Below are 23,396 nucleotides of genomic sequence, written 5' to 3'. Positions count from 1 at the left end.
CCTTTTCACTCCAGTTGTCGGTGCGCCGGATTGCGGCTTCAGGCGAGCGGTCCCTCTGGCTACTGCAGTCGTCTTTTCCGGTTGGTGGTAATGACGTCTTTCGCAGATGCTTGGCGAGTGTGGCTGACAGTGAATGGCTAGCACCCATGAAAAACACAACTTAGGTGGTCGTAACTAAATATCAATCAAAACAAAAATTTTGATCGATCAACATATTGTCACGAAGCCAAAGACGACGCCGTTGTCTTCAAGGAAAGCAAGTTTATTGGGGCAAACTTGGGCTCCCCTAACAACTCAAAGAATACAGGCGGCGAAGCAGCAGTCAACAAAGGGACGTGCTCAAGCGAGCGTCGGCGATTCAAATGCCGCAGCATCTGCTCTGTGGGAATTTATCACTCGGCGCGACTGTTTCTCGAATAGTCGAAGTGTATCCAGAACACTGTAGATCAACGAATATTATTCTAGGCTGTTCACGTTAGTTCGGAACACTCTCCCTATCAGAAGAGATAACACATGCGGCACAGAAAGAAAGAACGGAACACGCGCCTCCCTTGGTACACAGACAACAGACCGGCGCAGCCGGGCCGCAAAAGCAAAACACAAATAAACAAACCCAATGCATGGTTCACAGCAATATTTTAGTATTTCTCTTTTGTCTAATACAGCTAGGCCCCTTGACAAGTTGTGATTCATTCAGATAGTAAACAAGGGTGTTTGTGAGGCTAGCATGGCTATGTCCCATAAATTTAATGCCGTAATTTAAAATTTTTTCCGCACAGCTGCAGCATCATGCAAAAGGGCCATCCGGTGGGGGCACATATGTCATGTGGTTGAAGCAACATATACTCAGTATTCATGCATTTTGAATATTTCAGTAATTTCAATGCTTTCAAAGTCTACACTTCAATGTGACCGAATCAAATTGCAAAAGTTCCATTCATGAAGCATATGAAGTATTAAGTATTTGCGCATCTTTAATTCCAATTATAATAAAATGCACGCACTCAAAGAAAATCCCCCATGTGCCACCTCTGAGAAGTCAGCGGTGAAGACCATTTGTGAGATTAGAGAGACAAGAGCCAGCATACAAAAATAAAAGAAACTTTATTATCAAATTCCAGCGAATATGCTCACGTACTATAGACAGAGAGCTTCAGAAAATTGCGATCATAATATGTTGCGGGGCTCTTCTTAAGACTGTCGAGACGAAATTCAACCGAGTAAAAGTCCACTGATCCAAGGCTATATATAAAATTCTACTGCTTCTGGTAGTCGTCGGAGGGGCGATCCTGGGGACGACTCCCGCAGCGGTATCCATGAGGGTTCCGGCAAGCCCACGGCATCATCTCGGTGCTGGTGGCTGTGGCCACCACACCCGAGGGCGTCACCACAATGGCACCTCCGCAGCCGCCCTGCGTCTTCTGCCGCATACGCTCCAGCGCTTGCTCCACGGCCTCGACAGGTGGTACGCCTGTGGAAGAACATTGCATCATCATCATCATCATCATAATCATCGCCAGCCTACCTACGCCCACTGCAAGGCAAAGGCCTCTCCCATGGATCTACGATTATCCCGGTTCTGTGCTAACTGCGACCAATTCATTCCCAGAAACTTCTTAATCTCATCTGCCCACCTAACTTTCTGCCACCCCCTGCAACGCTTGCGTTCTCAAGGGATCCACTCTGTTACCCTTAATGACCAATGGTCTTCTTGCCTCCGCATCACATGCCCTGCCCACGTCCATTTCTTCTTCTTAATTTATACCAATATGTCCTTAACACGCATTTGTTCCCTGACCCACTTTGCTCTCTTCTTGTCCCTTAATGTTACACCTATCATGTTCCGTTCCATTGCCCGTGGAGTCGTTCTCAGTTTACGTTGAACCCTCTTAGTGAGCCTTCAAGTTTCTGCCCCATAGGTGAGTACCGGTAAGATGCAGCTGACATACACTTTCTTCTTCAGGGACAATGGTAGGCTGCCATTCATTATCTGAGAATGCCTGCCGTAGGCACTCCACCCCATTCTTATCCTTTTAATTATCTTGTAATGTGTGTTTCAAATGTGCGTTTGAACATTGTATCAATCGACTTTTATCGCAGTGGCACTTATTCATTGTACACTGTGATAAGCACTTACCTCCAAGAAAGTTGGCAGTAATGTGTCTCAACGTAACAGTCATGACATCTTCAAATATCACGAGTGCAATGCACGTAGTGTATTTGAATGTGTTAGCTATATAGTCCGCACATTAAGAACAATGTGCTTCTACGTATTGTATGTGTTGTGCTTTTCCAAATTGATAGGTCTTTTCTACTGAAGTGTTCACTTCTTTCAATTTGTTTATTTGATCCTTGAGGCAATGTATACCAGTGGTGTATACCTCTATTTTTCCGCCATGTATCAACTCTCAGTGGTATAACAGTATAAATAAATAACTAAATAAATAAATAAATAAATAAATAAACAAATAAATAAATAAATAAATACTTCTCCGCATGCTGTGATGCATTTTCGTCCTGATTACAGGTCTGCCGGCGTTTTCCTTGCCAATGTTAAAGAATGAGAAGACTGCAACACCGTACAGGTCAGTGGCAGGTCATTCAATTCCATTTGTGAGTGAAGAGGGGAGCAAGAGACAGTTATCGTAAGATTGAATGATGCATAAGTGTGGTAAAGTTCCAAAAGAATAACCACCCAAATCAGGTATATATAAAGTTAAACAGATACGTTGGGCAAACTTTCCTGCAAGTTGTGCTAGAAACTACACAAGTCTCTTCTTCCTCAATCATCACTGAAAGATGCAATGCTGTCGGTATCAATTAAGAAATGTAGGGTGTGTCCAGTTGACAGGCGTGTCCAGTTGACAAGACAGGCGTGTCCAGTTGACATCTTTAATTTTGACGAAAATTTTATACATAGCTCCTTGTGCACAGGGGGAAACTTATGAGAAGTTATTGTGTGGAAATAAAATTTTCCTTTTCTAAAAAAATTTCCTAAACCGGCCCAAGTCACTGGCTTATTGAGTGGCTCACGGAAAATTGGAAACTTTTACAGCTGTAAAACAAAAACTACTGCAGCTATTGCCCTAGTTCTTTTTATGTGAAGACTTTGCATGCTATCAAACAATATAGCATATTAGTGTTTGGCTTGCAGAGCGAATTTCTTTCAATAAAAATCCCCAAATGAGGAAAAATTTTGAAAGTCCCCCAAATGTGTTTTTTTTTTCTCAGAATCTAAACAAACTAGGTAGTTTTAATTTTTTTAGTGTTATTCTTCTATCCCTCTGCAATATTCATGTTAATTTTAGTTTATGTGGTCAAGACGCTTCAATATGAAAAAAGTTCTGTACTGCAGTAAGGTAACGCATTTTGGTATATTTTGAAAGTAAAAAAAAAGGGCCATCATTGACAAACTTCCACAAATTAAAACCAAGGTTACCCTCTATTACCTACATTAAAAACATGTTAAACTATTTTTGTTGCTTTGCAGCTACAAAGCGCCAAATATGGCCTGTTAGCAGTATTGCGGTGACATACCCCAATGGTTTGTAAGAAGCTTATGACCGCAATGTAGGGCGAGGAATGGCTGTTACAAAGACAAAATCATTAAATAACATTACGGTGAGCATGCTTTGTTGAAATGTAATATGTAAAAAGTACATTGCAGAAAGAAATTTAAACGCTTGTCTCATAACAGCCATCAACAGTGGCCAAACCCTGGATAACACAGTTGGGTTCTCACCATGTTGTCAATTTTGTGGGATTTTGTGGACTTCAGTTAACCGGGTAAAGGTGTTTGCTCTGCCGTGCGCATTATAAATCATTTTATCTCCAGGTCCACTCCCATTTGCAGACTATGTTTATGTCTATGCCCGCCAGATATTGGCGTTGACACAGTGCGAGAAAGCATTGGAAAGCGGGCAGCAGCGTCCTGGTTTCCTGTCTCGTCTCATGATTCAGGGTCATTCCTTCCAGCAGAAAACAATCAATTTCAGTACGAAAGCGCTCATTCATTCGTGGATCGTTTGCCTCTCATCGGGGATATCGGGGATTTTGATAGCTTTTTGCGAGTTAAATAAGGGTGCTCTGGCTGCATCGCTCGCAGTATTAGTATGAAGGGGTTTGTCTGCACGATCAGTGCGCGATGAGCATTATTGACGCCAGAATTCTAGCGGCGCATTCCATTCCATTCACGGCTACCGTGGCTTGCGTAGAAGAGACTGGGGATGTGCGATAGCTTTTCTTGACCCAAATAAGGGGGCTTTGGTTGCATTGCTTGTAGTACTAGCATAATTGGCCCCACCTCAGAGATTGGTGCATAAGAAACGAGCGTTATCACTGCCCAAATTTCTTAAATACGACAAAAAAAAAACACTCTACAATATTCACTGGCTGGTCGAGAGGTTGCAAGTTGGGCTTCTGTTTTGAAGGTCCATGGTTCGAATCTTGGCAAGACCTTGCTTTCTTTTTTTTGCAGGGTAAACAAAAGGTGCCAGAGTACATTGCCTTTTCATCAACAACTGACGTTCGACTCTAACCTCGGTAGCATGGCAGCGCTGAAATGTGTTTTGCTTACACTTATATCAAGCTGTCTGTACATAACATCAACACAGGACATCAAGTTGCAGGGAAATAATAATTTGGAGTGCATTGTTGTCCATCAAGCTTCCTTATTTTGTTGAGATTTGAAGCTGATAACTTGAAACATATTTTGCAGGATTTCGAAATTGGCCCACAAGCATTCGTAGCAATGAATAAAGAAAGGCAAGCATATTATTTATGGCAAATTTAGGGTCCCAATTACTGCATTTAAGCAATCAAAAATAACTCCTCATAAACGGCCAAAACTATAAGAAAATGGTAGAATTCATAGAAACTTGCCCACCAACACACATCGACGCAGCGGCTGACGCGTGACTTCACCGCTTTCATGCGGTTACTCGCCCTCTCCTGCAGGTCGGCGCGGTGCCGCTACGCCGCCGACACTCGTGCGACACGCGATTTCGCGTCCATGTGGTTAGGGCTCAAATCAAACTAGGAAGGTTTACACATTCTTGCTATTATTACTCCGCAGATTGTTCGTGTTTCAGTAGCTGGGAAAAGTGAGCGCACATTTTTCTGTACTAGCACATTCACCAAGACGACTCGTATTTGGGCAGCACAAGTCCCTACTTTGAAGCCCTTTCTCTGCAACAACAGCTGGTCAGAAGATGTCACTTTATCAGTGCTGGCTGCATAGTCCCATGACGTCGAAACTCTTGTTTTCAGAGGAAATCGAAGCCACTGCACCATTTTCAATGACTGAAGCTACGGCCAAAGCACAAATCTAGTATGTGAACCACTATAGAGACAACCACAGCTTCTACTACAAGTGAGGCCAAGCCACCAGACAGCTACCACGGACCACGTCTGTCCCAATGTTTCACGAAACACTGAAGACAAAGGCTCCAAACGCTTCATTCTTCCGAAAAGAAGGAACGTTTCATTTGATTCGTTCATTTCACCTTATGAGAATTAATTAGAAAAACGAGGGCTAATAACTGGAATAATATTTACATTATATAAAACTCATAATAACCACTTCACTAAAGAAATGTCTTTGAACTTAAAATTTGTTGTAAATAGCTCAGACTAAAACGTTGTGCAATGCTACACTGGTGAGGGGATTTCATAGAAGTTCAGTTAACTGAAATGTTTGTTCAGGATCAACTTGCAGAATTCATTTTGACCTTTGTGTGCCCAGTTCTCAATTATTTTAAATTTCTTTTGTTCCTCTTAACAAGTGACCAGTGGACAGGACATCTGCCACTATTTTTTTTTGTGTGTGTGTGTGTGATCTGGTGTTGCATGGTGCAATTATGAAAACATATCAACTAGCAAGGGTTAAGGCTTGGGCGAGTTGGTACATGATTATAAAAGGGGAACAGCGCAAACTCAGAAAAGACACAAGAAGAAGGAGGTGAAAAACACGAGGTGACAGCGCTCGTGTTTGTCACCTCCTTCTTCTTGTGTCTTGTCTGAGTTTGCGCTGTTCCCCTTTTATATCAACTATCCAGCTCCTGTGTTTTAGGACACCACTACATTATAAATTAAAGGGACACTGAAGTGATATGTAAACATTGCGGGATTACTTGCGCAAATTGTAGTCCGGAGTCCCCAGGCCATGTTTCGACCACCCTGGGCGCATTTACGCGATTTTATTTAGTAGAAAAATTAATTCGAAAACGCTGTCCTCCTCTCTTTACGCTCGCCCATTTTCTGCGGCATTTTCGTGTGACGTCACGAGGAGCCGAGCTCGCAATTGGCTGCGCTACTGCACGGCTCCCCGGCCTTCAGACAGAGTCAGTCGGCCCAGCGTTTCGTCCGCCGGCCGCCGACGGGTCGTCGCAATTCGTTCGCTCAGTTGAAACGAAGCCAGGACACGTTTGTGAATGGAAGAATGTGCCTTTCTTTACTTGGTTAGTTTGTACACTGTATCTAGCTCCAAGTCAAGGTCGCTTCACACAAGCGCTGCACAAGCGCACATGCGACGCTTCGCTGACTGGTATGCCAGTAGGAAAATATAAGGCCTCTTGAAGGCGGGAGAAGAGTCAGCGAAGTTAATATAGGTACTGAGGAAATAAAATCAACTGATATTTTTACCGTACAGCGTAAAACTAGGGTGCGGGAAGCACTTTTTTGCGCTGGGCGAACAAGCACAGCGGTCAGCAGCACGACTACGCATCTGCGAACGCTTTTCCGTCTACGAAATGCAATTGCTAGACGTGAGCTATTGTGGAAACTCGGGCGACGCTTACTGCACGAGCGCAATACAACAAATAGTCACCTAAGCTGCTTGAAATGCCAAAACTAAATAAAAGTGTAAACTCGTTGTACAATATATACCCTATATTACCAATGCCAGCGGAGCCTGCTCCGTGGCCGAGCGGTCTGGGTGCGAGGTATGCCACCGCAAGTATTTTGCACGTCACAAGTTCGAATCCCTGCGGGTACGTGGTTTTTTTTTTTTTGTAAGTTAACTTTTTCGTTTTCCGCCGATGTTTTCTATATTGAGTTCACCTTTTTTGGGGCCGCAACGTTCATGGCTCCACGAACTAGTTCACAAAACGCGCGCAGGCTGGCAGTGGCGCGCTAGCGAGTTCTCGTTGGCGTGCTGTTGCCATAAGCACCGACTGCTTGCAGGCAGTGGGCACAGGCCAGAATGAACAGACCCTTGGCCTGGTGCGAACACGCTTTTTACGACACAGGCATGAGGGAGGCAAGCTCCAAATATGGGGGAAAAGCGCATGACATTTGGGCGTCTGCGGGTACGCGGAGGGCGTTCATGCACTGCGTAGGTTTCGGCTAGTGAATGCTACGATTCCGATCCGTCCTAGGAGGCTTATCTTTATGCATTTTTACAGCTGACAACATGGCAGAAGCGCGGTACAATGATTACTGAGTTATTGAGAATGCCCATCCAACAACGCCAACGGTTGTGTTTTACAGAACCGAAACCGAAACTTGTTTGGTTGCTCACCTTGGGCATCGTCCAATCACGGTGTCCGCTCCTCCTAACGTCACAGCTTTAGTTGGTGCGGCCGCCACAAACCGCGCATGGTAGTTTTTCTTTTTTCGCGCTTTGTAAATTAATTACCGATTTGTCAACCGGATGAACGATGAAAAGTGTGCTAATTTGAGCCAGTCTACGCAGTGCAAGCAAAAACGGGAGCTTGACAAATTCACTTTAGTGTCCCTTTAAGATAGCGTGCCTAACTAAAGCCAAACAGTCCACAGGCTCCCCCCTGTCTTTTCAGTTATTTAACCTGTAAACAAAAAAAAAGTGGTTGATTTATTGCACTCTGGATTCAAGCATCCCCACTGCCACTTCAGCTATCAGTGAAATAGGTTAAAAGTGTTCACATTGAAGTGACTGCACTTTGAACCCAAGCAGCCCTCTCTTTTTAAGCCTAACAGGTATGAAAAAAATATGGTAACTACGATTATTTATACCCCAAGCCACCACTGCTGCTTATGCGACAGAAATATTAGGCACAGCTTTGATTCAAGGCACAACAAACACTGAGCAAACATCCAAGAACACCTAAGCACTTTTTATAAGTTTTGAATGCGAAAGTTGCATTAATGTCCATTTGATCGCCACTGAGTTCTCCAAGTTGTGCACTGCGAGTATTGTTGATTCATTGCTCACTGCACTGTGTTCTTTCACTACATTCTTTTGGATGTGTTGTACAGGCATCGTATGGACTGCGTGTAATTACCACCGGACGCCAAACGGCGACCGCTGCAGCACTGTGCTCTCTCTCTTCGCATTGCCAGGTGTTGGCATGTTCCTTTTCATTAGCAAGAGCATACAGACTGATTCTTTTTATTGTGTTTCACTTTGGCAGCCATTTCCTTGCTACAGACGCCGCTGATGGCAGATTTTTTGCTCAACAGGTCATTTAAACCTATTTCAAAACAGAAAAATTAAAGCCGTTCCACTGAATGTGAAAGCTGTTGGAAGTGCAGAGCAGTGATTCGCTATTATGGGTGGTGGCGCCATTATCCGCTCACTGCTACCACCATCACGCCCTTCGCCGCCCTGTCTCATTCTTTTCCTGATCAATTCAACGGAGGTTTGTCCAAAGCATTTCAAATTTCCCGCATTCGCAGTACTCACACAGCCTGTCTGAAACTGCACCAGGAGGAGTTCTGTTCTTTTCGTGCTTACGTTTTCTTTCGCACGTGCCAGTGTTGCACTGCCACTTTTTTTGCTTAGTATAGTAAAAAACAACCCAACGAGCGTTCCTAACTAAATCAACGTGGGTGCTGGCAGTTAATTTCCTATATTTTGCCTCAAATGTACCTGCAGTTTTCTTTGCGCTAAATAACGGGGAGATGTATGACAAGTGCCAGCGGTTCACAAATTTAGAATGCTTATGACTATATAAACCACTTGGCTTTCGAAGCCTCTGGGTTACGCCGCGAGGACGGAACGCCATGTGGCTCTACTTGGGTCCAACGAGCGAGCTACGACGACAAGGTGAGCCACTAGAGTGCTCTGCACTTTAAAGAAAAGCTTACACTAAAAGACACACTTGCCCGCTAACACTGCAAGACCCGACTTGGGGGCTAATTTGTGTCCAAAGGCTAATGCGGAGAGAGAGGAGCACGATCCACGTCCTGTGGACTCACCAGCCTGCAGGCGGTGGGCGATGTCCTGCGCGAGGCAGCTCCTGGCGATGGCCTCGCCGTGGCCCGTGGTGGAGATGGCGCACACCGTGTCGTCGGCCAATCCCCCGGCGCCAATCATGGGGCTGTCGCCGACCCGGCCACAGCGCTGGCCCGTCAGCCCGCCCGTGGAGGTAGCGCACGCCAGACGACCTTTCGCGTCCACGGCCACGGCACCCACCGTGTCGTGCTCTCTGCAAGTTCAACTCACTTGAATCTATGGGGAGGCGACAACAGACTGGCTTTATGATCCAACCATGTGCTTTTGAGTGTCTAGAGTGCCATCTAACAGAGCTTTTGCTCAGTGCTGAAAGCATGGGTAGACTGCCGTCCATGGGCATTGAAACTAACAAAACTGGACTGGCATGGGTGAGAAAGGCTGGTAAAACGGCGGGGTTGTTATGTCTTTTAACTCCGCGATACAAAACGCAATGGTTCGAGTATGGGGCTTGCCACTTCTTTTCTTAGTGTTGTTAGAGTTTATTGTAATGATTGTTTTTAAATGCTTAAGCCTCTTTTCAGCTTTAATTGATTGGTTCCTGTTTGCTAAGTTAGCTTATGGCACATTAAATTGCGGAAAGCGAAATGGTGCCAGACGTGCCTTCCGTAACGAAACGCAGCCACGTGTCACTTTAGTGCACCGCTTATAGCACCAGTGAACAGCCCTCCCACCACAGCGCATTTGGTTACGTGCTCGCGGCTGATTGAACAGCTGGACCTATGCATGTTAAAACATACCTTGCAGAAAATAAGGTGCTTAATCCTCAACAACAAAGGGTCAAGCCCAGCTTCCCCACTCAGATGTTCATCGGTTGGGAAAGATACGTGGCTCGAGAATAAATCACAAGGTAGTCAAAGTGGCGCGTCTGCTTCACGGTGACAACATCACAACAGAAGACGAAAGACTGCCGTATTTACCCGATTCTAACGCGCACTTTTTTTCCGAAAAAATAGGCCGAAAAATCGCATGCGCGGTAGAATCGGATACAAAACCAAAACTGCTGAAATAGCGGAAAATTCGTCGCACCCACCGCCATCGCCATCTCAAGATGGTGCCAAAGCTTTCAGCAACGATTTTTCAGACGCAGCAAGTATTCTATAGCAGCAAGCCTAGGCGCCTAGGTTTTTCTATCGGCGTTCACACAAATCGTCAAATCGTTTCACTTGCGCGCTTGATAACAGCAATGGCAGCAGCAGCTCCTACGTGTTCAAAACGAGCGGTTGGATGAAGCGTGTACCTCTGAAGAAGCTCTCGGAATGAGCGTGCGAGGCGTGGGCCATGATCCCAGCGACCATGGTTGAACGTTTATTCAGAAGTGTGGCATCGTGAATGTGCTTGAAGGCACCGAGGCTTAGACGTTGTGGTCAACGGAGAGCGACGAGGAGTGAGACGAGTGAGATTACTTCGAGAAATAAATCGCCCGTTTCTCTCGCATTTATTTGTCTGGGTGACAAAGTCCCGTGCGCGTTACAATCGGAGGTTCAAGTTTTTTCGTTTTTTTTTGCCAAGAAAATCGGGTGCGCGTTAGAATCGGGGGCGCGTTAGAATCGCGTAAATACGGTACGTAAAAGGGGGACACAGACACAAGGCTCCTCTGTCAGGCTCTCTTCTCTGTCATAGAACGGTTCCGTTCCATTGGTCCACACAGATCTTGTAGCTCCATGTTGGATTTTGTTGCTTCACTGTGGATTAAGTTGCCCAATCCCAATCATCTCATGGAAGTACTTAGTCTACCATCTCCTGTCGCACTGGTGTCACCATAAGTGTACGCCAGTTTTCTCAGTTTTCTGCACTGGTGCATTCGCTTGCCTGCCGTGCACTTATTACGCATAGGAAACTAAAGAAGCTACAGACTGTCTCGAGCACTCCTCTGGGCAACACTGCAAAAAGTACACACAGAAAGTGCGTGTTGGCTTCCTGGCAAAGCTGACTGGCCCACTGCCCACACCCCAAACACGTTTCAGCAGAACCGGGTTACACCCGATTTCTCCCCAAATGGACATTTTCAAATTAGTGATCTCCACAATCATGCGCTGACGGTTCGCCGTTCTCAAACAGTACTTACTGAAAGTAAGCCCCACAAACACAGCTTTTGAACTCATTGGGTATTGGCATGACTCTACCACTCGCTACTGCAGGCTGCCAAATGCTGCACTCACATTGCTGTGCCCAGCTAACAGAAGCTGTGATGTCGAGATAATTTTCTTCCCACTGCGTATGTTCAACGATCAAACAGGTCTCGAACGTAAACCGACATGTTGCACGTGGAGATGATAATGTATGTAAACAAGGGTGTGTAAAAAGTCCATGACCAGCCATTCGTGAATAAAATGTTTCATTACCGATTCATTTCAAAAAGCACCAAATTTCGCAGAGTATTTGCTAGAAAACCCCGATGTGCCCCTAATTACCAGCTTGAAACAAACACCAATTTTAATGAGTTAAAGCTAAAAAGCTCGCGATACCTTCTGATAAAATGAACTGAGTGTACTTAGTAATACATCTCTAGATTTAACCTGAAATAACCTGAATTTTTTAATGTCTTTACAAGAAAACTCAATTTCTTCCCGATTATAAGTGTGAAAAAAAAAAAAATAGCACCCGATATTTAGTCCCCTCATTTTGCAAAAATATAAAACTTGAAAATGAACAACCCTACCCATACTATGTCACATTGCTGTCCATATTACGTCACTGTACGCCAAGTTTTACAATAGTTCTTAAATTTTTTTCAGTAAAAAAAAAAAGACGTCTGTCTCAACTGCAATGAAGCTGAGAGTGCCTTCCCAAGGCTAGTTATTTCAAACCAAACAAAGTTGCGTCCCACGGCCCCTCAAACACTAAAGCTACATCAGAGCTATGACGCACGCCATAGTAGAGAGCTAAAAATTTATTCAGACCAGTTACAATTCTCTAACATGGGCAAATATTCATAAACACAGCTGCTTTTGTTTTTCCCATCCCTCAGAAAAACAACTGTTGAGGCCTCAAGTCAAAAAAACTTTGTGCCCAGTACCACAACATCTCAGCCACAGAGCCACATGCATCATGCATCTCCCGAACAGGCACCGATCAAGTTCCAGCCAGCAGGTTGCATCGTCATGTCTCTCCTGAAGCCCTGACTTCCTTCAGAGGCAACCAGATGGCTTGAAGTGTCACCCGAGATGACGACACAACTTCAGGTGACAACATTAAGTTCATTGTACTACTGGCTCTGTGCTAGAACAGGTTTTCTCGACAACAGCCATTCAATGCTGCATTGCTATTCAAAAAATACCACAGTTTTGTTTCATAAAATGGCCCACCCTGAAGAAAGCATGAATTTGAAATAAATTACCGTATTTACTCGCGTAATGAACCCACTCACGTAATGAACCCTCCCCCCTATTTTTTTCTGAAGAATTTACTTTTTTGTCGCTTTGAATAAAAATTCAGCGGGGTTATGTTTTTATCTCAGCATGGTTGCTGATGCTGTAGACGATCGCAGTAACTTGATATCACGCCACAGTACACGCAGAAATGCTAAAAATGCATTTGAACAAAAAGAAATCTCTACAGTAGCCCGAGACAAGAGTGGGAATGCTGTGGCTCACAATTTAAAAATTGCGCGCTTGCGGAGCGCCACCTGCTGAATGCAAAACAAACCTTCTTGCGCCATAGAAACGTTGCGGCGTGCGAACAAAGCACAAAACGTACTCCGCATTCTGGCTTCTAGTGAATGCCCTTCTCCACCACAGAACTGAACGAAAACCTCGCCACTAAGGTATTTCATTGGTCACGACACTTCAGGCAACGAGACACTGCAGGCAACACTACCGCCGCCACTGCCAGCTTGGCACGTGCGCTCTCTGCAGCTGGTTCACGTCTGACCACATGGCTCGCTGTGCATTTGAGCTTCCCATGAGACCGAGACGGGGCCATCTTATCTGGGCACTGGACGGGAGCTGCAGGCTTTCAGCCGTCGTCGGCGAGCAGTGCCTGACCACCCCGCAGATATCACCCAGTGAGCCATTCAGCTCGGAAAACGGCGCAAGCGGGACCACAACCGTAGACAAAGGCAAGTTCTGGACGAGTAGCATAATAATTACAGCTAAGTCAAATGTTAACCAAGTGAAACCAAGACTTAACCTGGCCAAGCCAAGCTTTCGCCCTGCATATTCAGGGTTAGCTGAAATAAGCCGCAGCCATTTTAAAAATTTTTTTATTTTTAGGGGCGAATCCCCTTAGGGGCTGGGGCTGTTGGCGTCTCCTGTCGTCATCGTAATCGTCGTCTCATGTAGTCACGGTACTAAACCACCGGGAAACTCGTTTACGCCTCGGGCTACAACATAATGTGTACTAAAACAACATTGGGGCAGTCGTTTACGCCTCGCGTTAGATTTGTGCTTTGAAGACACGACACTTTTACAGCAAAACTGCATACCTCTACCACCCAACCGTTTCATCTCTGCTGGCAAAAACGCCAAGGCGCCAAGAACACGCTTACCCACTGCATGCTTTGCCCCTCCCCAGGTTGAACGTTAGACGAGATGGCCCGGGATTTCTGTAAAAGCACTCGGCCCTACGGCACCTGAAGCGGTCTAGGGGGTTCAGCACTGATGCTTCAAAAAGATAGTGGGGGGAAGGGAGGCTCACTTGCTGTCAACATTGATGGAGTTGGAGACGGTGTTGTGGAAGGAGCGGAACTCCTCCAGCCTCTGAGTGGCCTTGGGCGTGACGAGGGAGCCGTTGTCCACCGGCGGAATGTGCATCTCCTTGGCAAAATCGTCCGCCCACGGACCCACCAGCAGCACGTGCTCCGTCTGCAATTAAATGGAGGAAATGGAGGAAAGGGGAGCGGGAATTCCTTCAGCTGCTAGAAACTGCATTTGAATCTTTGCTCGTTGTATTAAGGGGCAACACTCGTCGTGAGAACCAAAAATTCACAAAAAAAATTACGCGCTATATTCATTTGTAATGCACAGGTCCAAAAGGAAATACCTACTCACAAAATGCTACAGCTCTGCATTAAACAATAACCGAGCTCTTGCAGTCCGTACTCTTCAAAATTACCTTTTAAAGACGATAATCTTTCTTGGACTACTTAAACTTGAAAATTTTGATCTGTTTATCTGTAGCTCTGTCCGTCTGTCCCCCACGATTCAGCTACTCAGCCTAAAGATAGTCTTTCTTGAGCTACTTACACATGAAATTTTGGCCTGTCTATCTGTACTTATCTCTGTCTGTCCCTCGATTCAGCCGCTCAGCCGAAAGATAAGCATATTCTTTATTAACAACGACTTCATATCAGCAAACATTTCCGGAACCACTAAATCTTAAAAAATACTTCATACCTGTCAACATTCTTCAGCAAAAAGAAAACATCAGGCATATTTGAGGCAAAGCATGAATACATAGAGGTGCTATCTGCAATGTTCATTAAATTAAAAATATATGGCTGCTTGATTTTCGTAACAGCAAATAAAACACGCGTTGAAAACAATGTTTCGACCCGAAAATACAGACTACGCCCGATGACCTCGTGGCACCATTCCAAGACCAGCAGGTTCCAGTAGATAGCATGTGAGCAAATGCGAGGGTGGGAAAATTGAACAGACCTAAGCAAACCTCCACCCTGTTTATCGTTGGAGGATCGAAAGGGAGGGGAAGGATGTCAGAGGCAGGTGGGGGAAAGAAGAGACGAATTTACGTAGCAGCAGCGGTGGAAGATGATAGTCTATCGGTCAATATTCTTGCCCACACTCTGAAACATCGTTTCTCAAAACGGAATTTCATCAACAGTTTGATGTTTTCCAAGCAAGCATCTCACGTCCCAAGGAACCTAGAGTTGCCATTTTCTTTGAACTTGAACATCGGCGTATAAAGCCCCTTCTACATGGTGCGAATTTCACCTGTGACTTCACACATGCAGCACGCTTGTGTGGCAAAATGATCTGCAGTCGAAACCCTGCAATAACGAAACCGCTGGGGAAAGCCAAAAAATTCGCTTTTGCGGGAACTTCGTTGCCGCGGAAATGAAACATAAACAACAGGAAAATTGGCCACAAGACATTTATTTCGAAAAGTCGGTTATATGTATTACTTTGCGGACCTTAGCCTGCAACAGCTCCACAGCTGATTCTCACACTACAATGAGTGCTTCACTGCTAGTCGTCATGCGCGCCTAAGAACGACAGGATCGTGTCAAACGCATCCAAAACATCCCACAGGTTCGCCTTCTCAGCTTGTTTTTCTCCTTGGCCCTCAGCACTGCGTATGTCCAAAGCATGCAAGCAAAGTCCAGCTTCTTCTGTTTACAAACTTTTCCAGAGTGTGCACCTCGTTACAATGCTGTTCACAAAACCAAGCGAGCACCGCTTTGTCGACATCCAGAAAGGCCACAGCTATCAATGTTTTGTTTTGCGCATATGTGCCTTCATCTTGCTTTTTGAAATGGTAGAGTGAGCTTCTGGCGGCTCTAAACTCATCATCACTATCCCCCCTTCCTCCACTTAGGCCTTAGCTTGTAGCGATAAAAACCTCCACTTTTGAGCTGGCAGAGGCATCTTACTGACAGAAAACACGCCGATTGCTGCGCACACAACAAATGCACGCGTGCTGTTCAGCGGTACCGAGCTAGCGTAGCCGAAGCCAAAGCCGCGTGGCCGCGCCGTGAGTCACCATTTGTCGCCCTATGGTGGTGTAGCTGCTAGGCTGCCTCACAGCCGCCTGCTGCACAGTCTTTTTGTAAACAAAAATGGCGAAAGCCATGCGAGCGTGCTTTGGCAAAAGTTTATGCACTTTCGAGTACGAAAAAAATGCATTTAAGCACTTTTCTGACACTGTTACCCTCAAACTGATAGGTAAAATGCCGACCGGATTTGCAACGAATTGCGTTAACGCAGGATCGCTTTCCAAAAACATTTGATATAAAATACGTGGGCTTCTATGGACGTTTGCAGGAAATCCGAAACTATTTTGTCTCCTTTCTCACGCTTCATTTGTTTCTAAACACAAGCCAACGCTTTCACAGGAGAACTCGGACCGACCGTGGACTATCCTGTCCAACTCTGTATCGTTCAGTACTGAAGTGAATTTTGACAGCACTACAGTTTCGAGGGCGTGCACTGACCTGTAAATTCTACTGGAGCTGAAAACTGAGCAGCACCACCGACATATGTAGTGTGCTTACATAGCATAGACGCAGTACACCGAAAGAGTGGCACGCACACACGCTCGCTTACGCCAGCAAACTGGCTAAATGAACGGATTCCGGAACCAGCGAAGAGTCGCGGTTGCATCAGTCTTATTTCGGCGTACACTTTGCAAACCACTTGCTTCATTCGTTATGACAGCTTTTGCTTCTCAAGTTTCTTAAAAATTCTATGCGGAGAATGATGTGGCGAGCTGCCGAACGCCATTGACAAGGACACCATGTTTTTTTTTTTTTGGAAGAGAACCTATGCTGCGCCAGTGGCGATGGCCATAACAAAAAATACCTGAAAATCTTAAAAATAATGCTCTATTCCATATATTGTAGCTAGTAATTTAGTGGCATGATCAATTTAAGGTTGAAACATAAGAACTACATACTTTTGAGTAGCTTAGGTTACAGCCAGCCAGTTCTTTCTGTTGATCTTTCAGCTGCACAGCGAAACGGCGCGGTTTGGCTCTGTAGCCTTCAACTGCACTGCCACAGAAAGTTGTCCCCGAGTATAGTTTTGTTGACCTTTTCGACCCTGGTGTCGTCATTTAATGACACAACACAGAATACCCTCTAGTGCCTTAAGAACAAAACGAAAACTGCCAGTTTTCTCGGCGAGGGATGTTCGAAGGTGCCTCTAGTGAAATACATAAACATTGTTGAGCTTTAGTGGGGCTGGACAATATGAAACAGAAGCAGCTTCAACGGACATAGCGTACGACGACAGGGCGGGTAAGATAACGGAAATTCTGGTGTATCAAAATGTCTATAAATCTGTAAATACTTAGATTACCAGCTTTAAATTTTTTGCTATAAGATCAGGGTGTCATAAGTTTTACAATAAAAATAAAAAAAATCGCTTTTACAGTAAAGAAAAATTTTAATTGCAGAATGAGCTAATTAATTGTAGTGCTTGTAAATTCATAAATACTTGCACTTCTACCATAATTTTTCATCTCTGTGCTTCTGAGGTCCCAAGTTGTACGAAAACACGCAGAAAAACAATTTTCTCTTGAAATAAAAAAATTCAGGGCTGAAAGGGTAAATCGCCCGTACCTTCTCCATGACCTTGCGTGCCAGCGTGACGGGGTTCCAGACACGGCTCACGGCGGCCACCGCACCAGCCTTCATCTGGGTTCCCTCCATGATGAGTGCGTCCATCTCCACGGTGCCCTCAATGGTCAGCGACGAGCCGTGGCCTGCGAGGGGGCGTTCAAGGCAAGGCGTTCCTTTTCTTTTCTCGGAAATCAAAGCATTGCACTTATCCCCCCTGCCCCTCTGGACACCCCATAGCACAAGAATTATTTCAGCTTTAAAGGGGCCATGCATGCAAAACACAAGTTTCGTTCATTCGAAACATTGCCTCGTTAGAATCATACTGACACCACTTTTAACGCAAACTTCACTCAACTAAGCTACACAATTAGGAGAAAAGTGAATGGCTATGTGACTTGCTAGCTCATTTCCCGCAACAGAACCTATGATGCCATACGTAACAGCTCTGCGATTGGCTGAGGCCGGCAAAAGCAAACGCAAATTAGGCAGGGCTTACAAGCTTGCCAAACGAGCTATTTACGCTTACATTTAGGGCACATTCTTTTTACAGCAGTAAGAATGGTGGGGTAGACAGAAGAAATTACGAAAGTGTACACGTAAACATAGAAGTACTGATGCGTACTGCTGCTGGTACTGCGCGCACTATCTGCCTTAGCTGCAAAGCACCGCAGCACTTTAGGGTTGCCTCAGATGACACTGGCCGATAGGCGTAAGCGACAATTTCTTCGTGACCATATTTGTCGAGCGAACACCATGTTTTACAAAACGATTATTTTCCAAGACAGGTACAAATACAGACAAAAACAAAGGCAGAAAAATGGCCAGTTTCAGTACAGTGACACCACCTAGGTTAAGTAACGGTAAACAAGACTCCCCCACCCCACCACATCTGACACCATTGCAGACGTCACGAAAACACGCGATCTGGCGGGAGAATGAAAATTTAAAACTTAAATTGAATAATGCGTCAGTGACTAAAGCACCGTTTGCTTCTGGACAAGCGCTGGGGGGCACCACAAAACACAAAACCTTTCGAATAAAACAAACTTGTAGTTTGTATGCATGGCCCCTTCAAGGTTTCACAACAGTGTACTCGCAATGCAGAAGTGGAGTTGGGGTGGCCATGTAAAGCGGAGGGCAGTGCTGTTTGTGGGAGAAATAAAATGGGACGAGGCGATAGGGTGATGCTCTCCTGCCCCACCCGCTCGCCCAACCCTGATGTTTGCCATTCGCAAGAACATTGCAATGGAGGAGAAAACGGGCACAATCAATGCAGCCTTTTGCACGACTCCATGAACACACAGCAGACAGCTGTGTGTGTGTGGCCACGCAACCGTACACGATCTGCTGCCACGAAGTGCTGTGCACTGCGACGCATAACCTCTCTTATTTCACAGAACCGTTGCTGTGAAGCTGGATGCCATTGTCACTCTCAAGGCCACTTTTGATGTCCCACGTGCGCGAGTGCAGCTTGTTTGTACCTAGGCTTCACAGCTGTTGCCGAAATAGCACAAACAATTCATTTATTTCAGCCACATCTCCTCTTACATCCGTCATTAGACCCATTTGGAACAGCTCCCCATGAATTCTTTAAGATTAGGAAGAATTCAGACGTAGTTCCCACACAGGGTACTTGCTTTCAGCACTGCAGCTCCACTAGGCATGCAACATCTTAAGAACGAACTCGTTCCAAGGCAAGCACTGCAATACTGGGTGCGTGAAACTTGAGAAAATTGTATGAGAATTTGCCAAACGTTCAAAGCTATATGCACACAAGCCTTCACATCGCCCATAGTGTGCAACAGCAAGAAACTGGAAGTTATAAAAAAATCAAGGCCCCTTCCTTAATTAAGAGAAAAATGGTTAAAACGCGAAGCTCTCTCCCATGCAACCTCAGTCAAAACCAAAGTCCAAAATCCAAAACCAAACCACCAAAATCCACCCCAACTAAGCCAAAGTGCACAGCCAATGTCCAACCCCACCTCACCAAAGTGCAACGCCAAAGCCCAAACCTTCTTAGAGAATGTATTTCATCATCATAATTGTCACTAACGATGTGTACTGCCGAAGTATAGGTATTTTGCGTATTACGAAAGATCCGTTAGGTGTGTAAAGGCATCCCAACCCTTTGAGAAAGTCATTGCATGAAGTTGGCTTTCCTGCAGTGTGTTTCACTCGGACGTCGACGCCCTCAGTGACCTTTCCCTGGAAAATCATTAAGTGCATGAGATGGACCTTTGCAGTGAGAAGCCGAACAGACGTGCACTCACAGCACACAGCACACACATTCTATCCTTTTATGACGAATTCTTAGCGTCGGCATGAGCCATGAGTGCATCTGCAAGTAATGGCCCAGAGCACATGACCCTCTGGGCAAAGGTATGTGTCGTGGGCGTGTAGATGAGCACGGCATCTTAACTCAAAGAGAACACCTAACCAGCTTGACCAGGGTGTCTAGCAAATTGCCCAATTCAATTTCCCTGACTTTTCCAGGTTTTCCATGACCATTTTAGTTGAAATTCCCTGACCAATACAACACGCGCCATTTTGTGGAAACGGTCCGTGAAGCATATAAAAAGCGTAGAGAAAACACATTCTATCATACGAAAAAACACATTTGTTGCAAGTGCCCTAATTCTCAAAATCCACTTTGATTAATTTCAGTTTGTTGTTTGAGGTTTGCTTGCCTTCAGTTACGGCTTCAGATAGTTTATTTCATCTTGCGGGATAGAAGCTTCAAGTTGCGCTTCAGCAAGCACCTTTTGCTTTTTTTCTTGATTGTCCTGGCTTGACATGCAACGTGAAGCGCATGGTGCGTTGCGCGTGCGATTTTTTGACGCCCGCGTCGACGATTCGCGCGCGCGGCAGCTTCTGCCTCGCTCAGAAAATGACGCGCGTCGCGCGCGGCAGTGGGAGGAGCCTGACGACTTGCGCCAATGGGGAGCCGCGCGCCTCATGGTGGCAGTTTCGAAGCTCTCGAGGCAGCCGGCTGGCTCCGCCAGAGATGTTAAGGCTTACCACGCCGGCAGGTATTGCATGGGCTTTTTCAGTAGCGGCGCGGATGATGTTTTATTGTACCGTTTTCTCCCACATTATAAGCTCTTTTACCTCACAAGCAACTTCGTGCGTGCCTTGTGCGGCCTTATAGAGAGCGCTTAGAAGCGGTCGCTCGAACTCCCGTCACCACTTCGCGGTCGAAGCCGCCGCCGGCAGCACCCCGCGCAGCGTGCGGGCAGTTCCGCGCAGAGTTCCTCTATATAGCTATAGATATAAGCTATATACATAGCTATATATAAAGGAACTCTAGTTGGGCGGCAGCGTCAGCGCGCCTGTGACGTGCGCGGCGCGTTTTCGCGAGCAGAAAACACCCCATGCGGTTCACTGGGTTTGCGCTAAACCATGTTCCTTTTTGATTATGTAATTCTGGCTCCTGATGTCATAAGGAAGTTCTTTTAAGATTAGCTCCCAAAAAGCACTGCCTTTTAAAATTCGCTAAAAAAAAGCCCGTTTTGCGTGCGATTTGGGCACCACCTAGACGTCCCTCTGCCGCAAATGCACCCAGCAACCTAAGCCAGCTGCGTGAACCGCACGGCGAGTTTCTGCACGCGATTCGTGCGCGGTATTTTCACGGACGCGTCGACGATTTCGTGCCTGCGGTGGCTCCTTTCCTCCACAAGCAAGTGCGTTTGTGCCTTGAGTAGCATTTTAAAGGAGCCATGAAGAGAAAACACAAGTTTGGTTCATTCAAAAGATTGTCTCGTTAGAATCATACTGACACCACTTTTAACGTAAACTTCGCTCAAATAAGCTACATAATTAGGAAAAACGGGAATGGTCATGCGACCCACCAGCTCATTTCCCGCAACAGAACCTATGATGTCACATGAGCTAAGCTCTGCGATTGGCGGAGGCTGGCAGAAGCAGACGCAAATTAGGTAGAGCTTACAAACTAGACGAACGAGCGATTTGCGCTTAAATTTAGGGCACATTCTTTACAAAGCAATAAGAATGATGGGACAAACAGTGGAAGTTACGAAAGCACATGTAAACATAAAAGTACTGATGCGTTCTGCTGTTCGTACTGCGCACAGCATGCTTGGTTTAGCTGCACAGCACTACGGGGCTTGGGGTTGTCTCAGACGACACTGGCCGATTGACGCAAGCAACGGTGTCTTACGTGACCCCATTTGTCGAGCGAGCACTGTTTCAGAGAACGAATATTTTCTCCCAGAACAAAAACAAGCCAGGTTTAAATGCGGGCAGAAACAAACCAAACGCTTGCCACGGTATGGTGGCGCCATCTAGGTTACTGAACGTAAAGAAACGCGGGAACAAACCAACACCGCTACAGGGTGGAGACAACCTTTGAACGGTCCCGTGCCGCCGCAATTGGGCCAACGGGCTCAACGCATTATTCTTTTCGTTTCCCACGAGACCTAGCAACGCGAAACAGACAATATGATTCAAACTTCTTCAGTAAACTGCGTTGTGGCGATAATTTTAGCGCGGTTTTGACACAATGACTTGCTTCGGCGGCGAGCGAGCAACCGAAAATGGCGGCGCCAGCGTATACGTGTCTCTACCCTGTACGGCGGATGCGTGAATGAAGATACTCTAGGCTGCAGAGCGGTCGGTTCCTGTGATGTCATTTGGGACCACGAAAACGCACGATTGAGCTGGAAAACCAAAATTTTAACCTAAATTGTTTAATTTCTCAGTGAATAAAGCACCGTTTGTATCCGGACAAGCGCTGGGGGCACTATAAAACACGAAATCTTTCGAATAAAACCAACTTGCATTTTCTCTTCATGGCTCCTTTAAAGAGCGGTTAGAAGCGGCCGTTGGAGCTACCGCACGACTCCGCGGCCGGTGCTGCCGCCATGTTGCCAACGCCTACCGCTCGGCACGCACCGTGCGGGTGGTTTGCGCGGCGGCATCAGCGCGCCTCGGGCGTACGCGCCGCGTTTTCCCTTGCAGAAAAACCAAAAAGCGTTTCATGCGGTTCACGCTTTCGTCGCGCGCGAACGTGTTGTGTTCGGTAACTTCATTGGGGCCTCCAACACTGGTTTCCCCTATTCTAAAACTGTGTGGGCTGGCCCCAAAGTGGTTTTTCCTGACTGGTACTACTTGATTCAAAAATTCCCTGACAATTTCCTGACTTTTCCCGGTGGCTCAAAATTCCCTGACTTTTCCCGGTTTTCCCGGTCGCTAGACACCCTGTTGACGAACACAATTTTTGTCACAAAACCAGCCTTGCAAGCTGTTGACTTCCTGCAGCAAATGCGTACCACAATCAGTGCACTTCACACCCGCAAAAACTTGGGAACATGTGCATGCAGGCTGAGAACAGCCTTGTGCCACAGAATCTACAGCATGTTCATGCGATGCCGCTGTCCTGCGAAAAGCACACAAGTGCTCTTGTTGCGTGATGCTGCATGGCAAGACATCCCAGGACCAAAATGGCCCCTTACCGTAATGTCTGAGCACAGATGCTATAGGAATGCATAAGTATTCCTGCGAGCACCTTCAGAGCGACCACCTTCCTGGCCAACAGGCCAGGCAAAGTGACATTGTGGCTGACCTCATATCACACCCGCCTGCGTAGCTCAAGAAGCCACACGTTCGTTGGGAGGAAGTGGATATTGTCGGCTTCTTCCGAGACGGTTAATTTCTGATCTTTGAACTTTGAATTTTCAACTTCTTTGAACTGCAACCCATGCCTTCAAAGGAAGCAGTCCTCCCCCGCTTCACACGAGAAGGGCCCCTTTGTCTGAGCCATCTCCTCAGGCTTGCTAAGCGTGACCGCCCTTTTTGTCTCTTTGATTTAGCGTTCTTGCCAGTGTCGCCTTGCGGACTGGGCGTGTCTTCCGCCTCTCTAATTAAGCAGTAAGCTTTTCTTTCAGATGTTGATAAATAAATGGGTGTTGTTTGGCCCTTGAGTGC

At 46.0% G+C, this 23,396-nt stretch overlaps 1 protein-coding gene across 1 annotated transcript in view; it reads right to left on the bottom strand.

The window, feature by feature from the left end:
* Positions 1-1,085: 1,085 nt before the first annotated feature.
* The window catches only part of LOC144175855 (isoaspartyl peptidase/L-asparaginase), a 29,621-nt gene continuing 7,310 nt past the window's right edge, over positions 1,086-23,396 (bottom strand). Inside the window, exons 4-7 of the mRNA XM_077704877.1 lie at positions 17,454-17,596; positions 13,850-14,016; positions 9,178-9,407; positions 1,086-1,471 (exon numbers count right to left, since the gene is read on the bottom strand). Coding sequence (XP_077561003.1) covers positions 1,257-1,471; positions 9,178-9,407; positions 13,850-14,016; positions 17,454-17,596 — 755 coding nt within the window. The 3' untranslated portion in view covers positions 1,086-1,256. The remainder of the gene's footprint in view (positions 1,472-9,177; positions 9,408-13,849; positions 14,017-17,453; positions 17,597-23,396) is intronic.

This window comes from Haemaphysalis longicornis, unplaced genomic scaffold (genome assembly GCF_048455015.1).
Source record: "Haemaphysalis longicornis isolate Haplotype H1 unplaced genomic scaffold, Haemaphysalis longicornis Haplotype H1 scaffold_3, whole genome shotgun sequence".
NCBI classification, from domain to species: domain Eukaryota; kingdom Metazoa; phylum Arthropoda; class Arachnida; order Ixodida; family Ixodidae; genus Haemaphysalis; species Haemaphysalis longicornis.
Note: the sequence above shows the minus strand (reverse complement) of the source record. Positions and strands in the feature narration are given on the sequence as shown.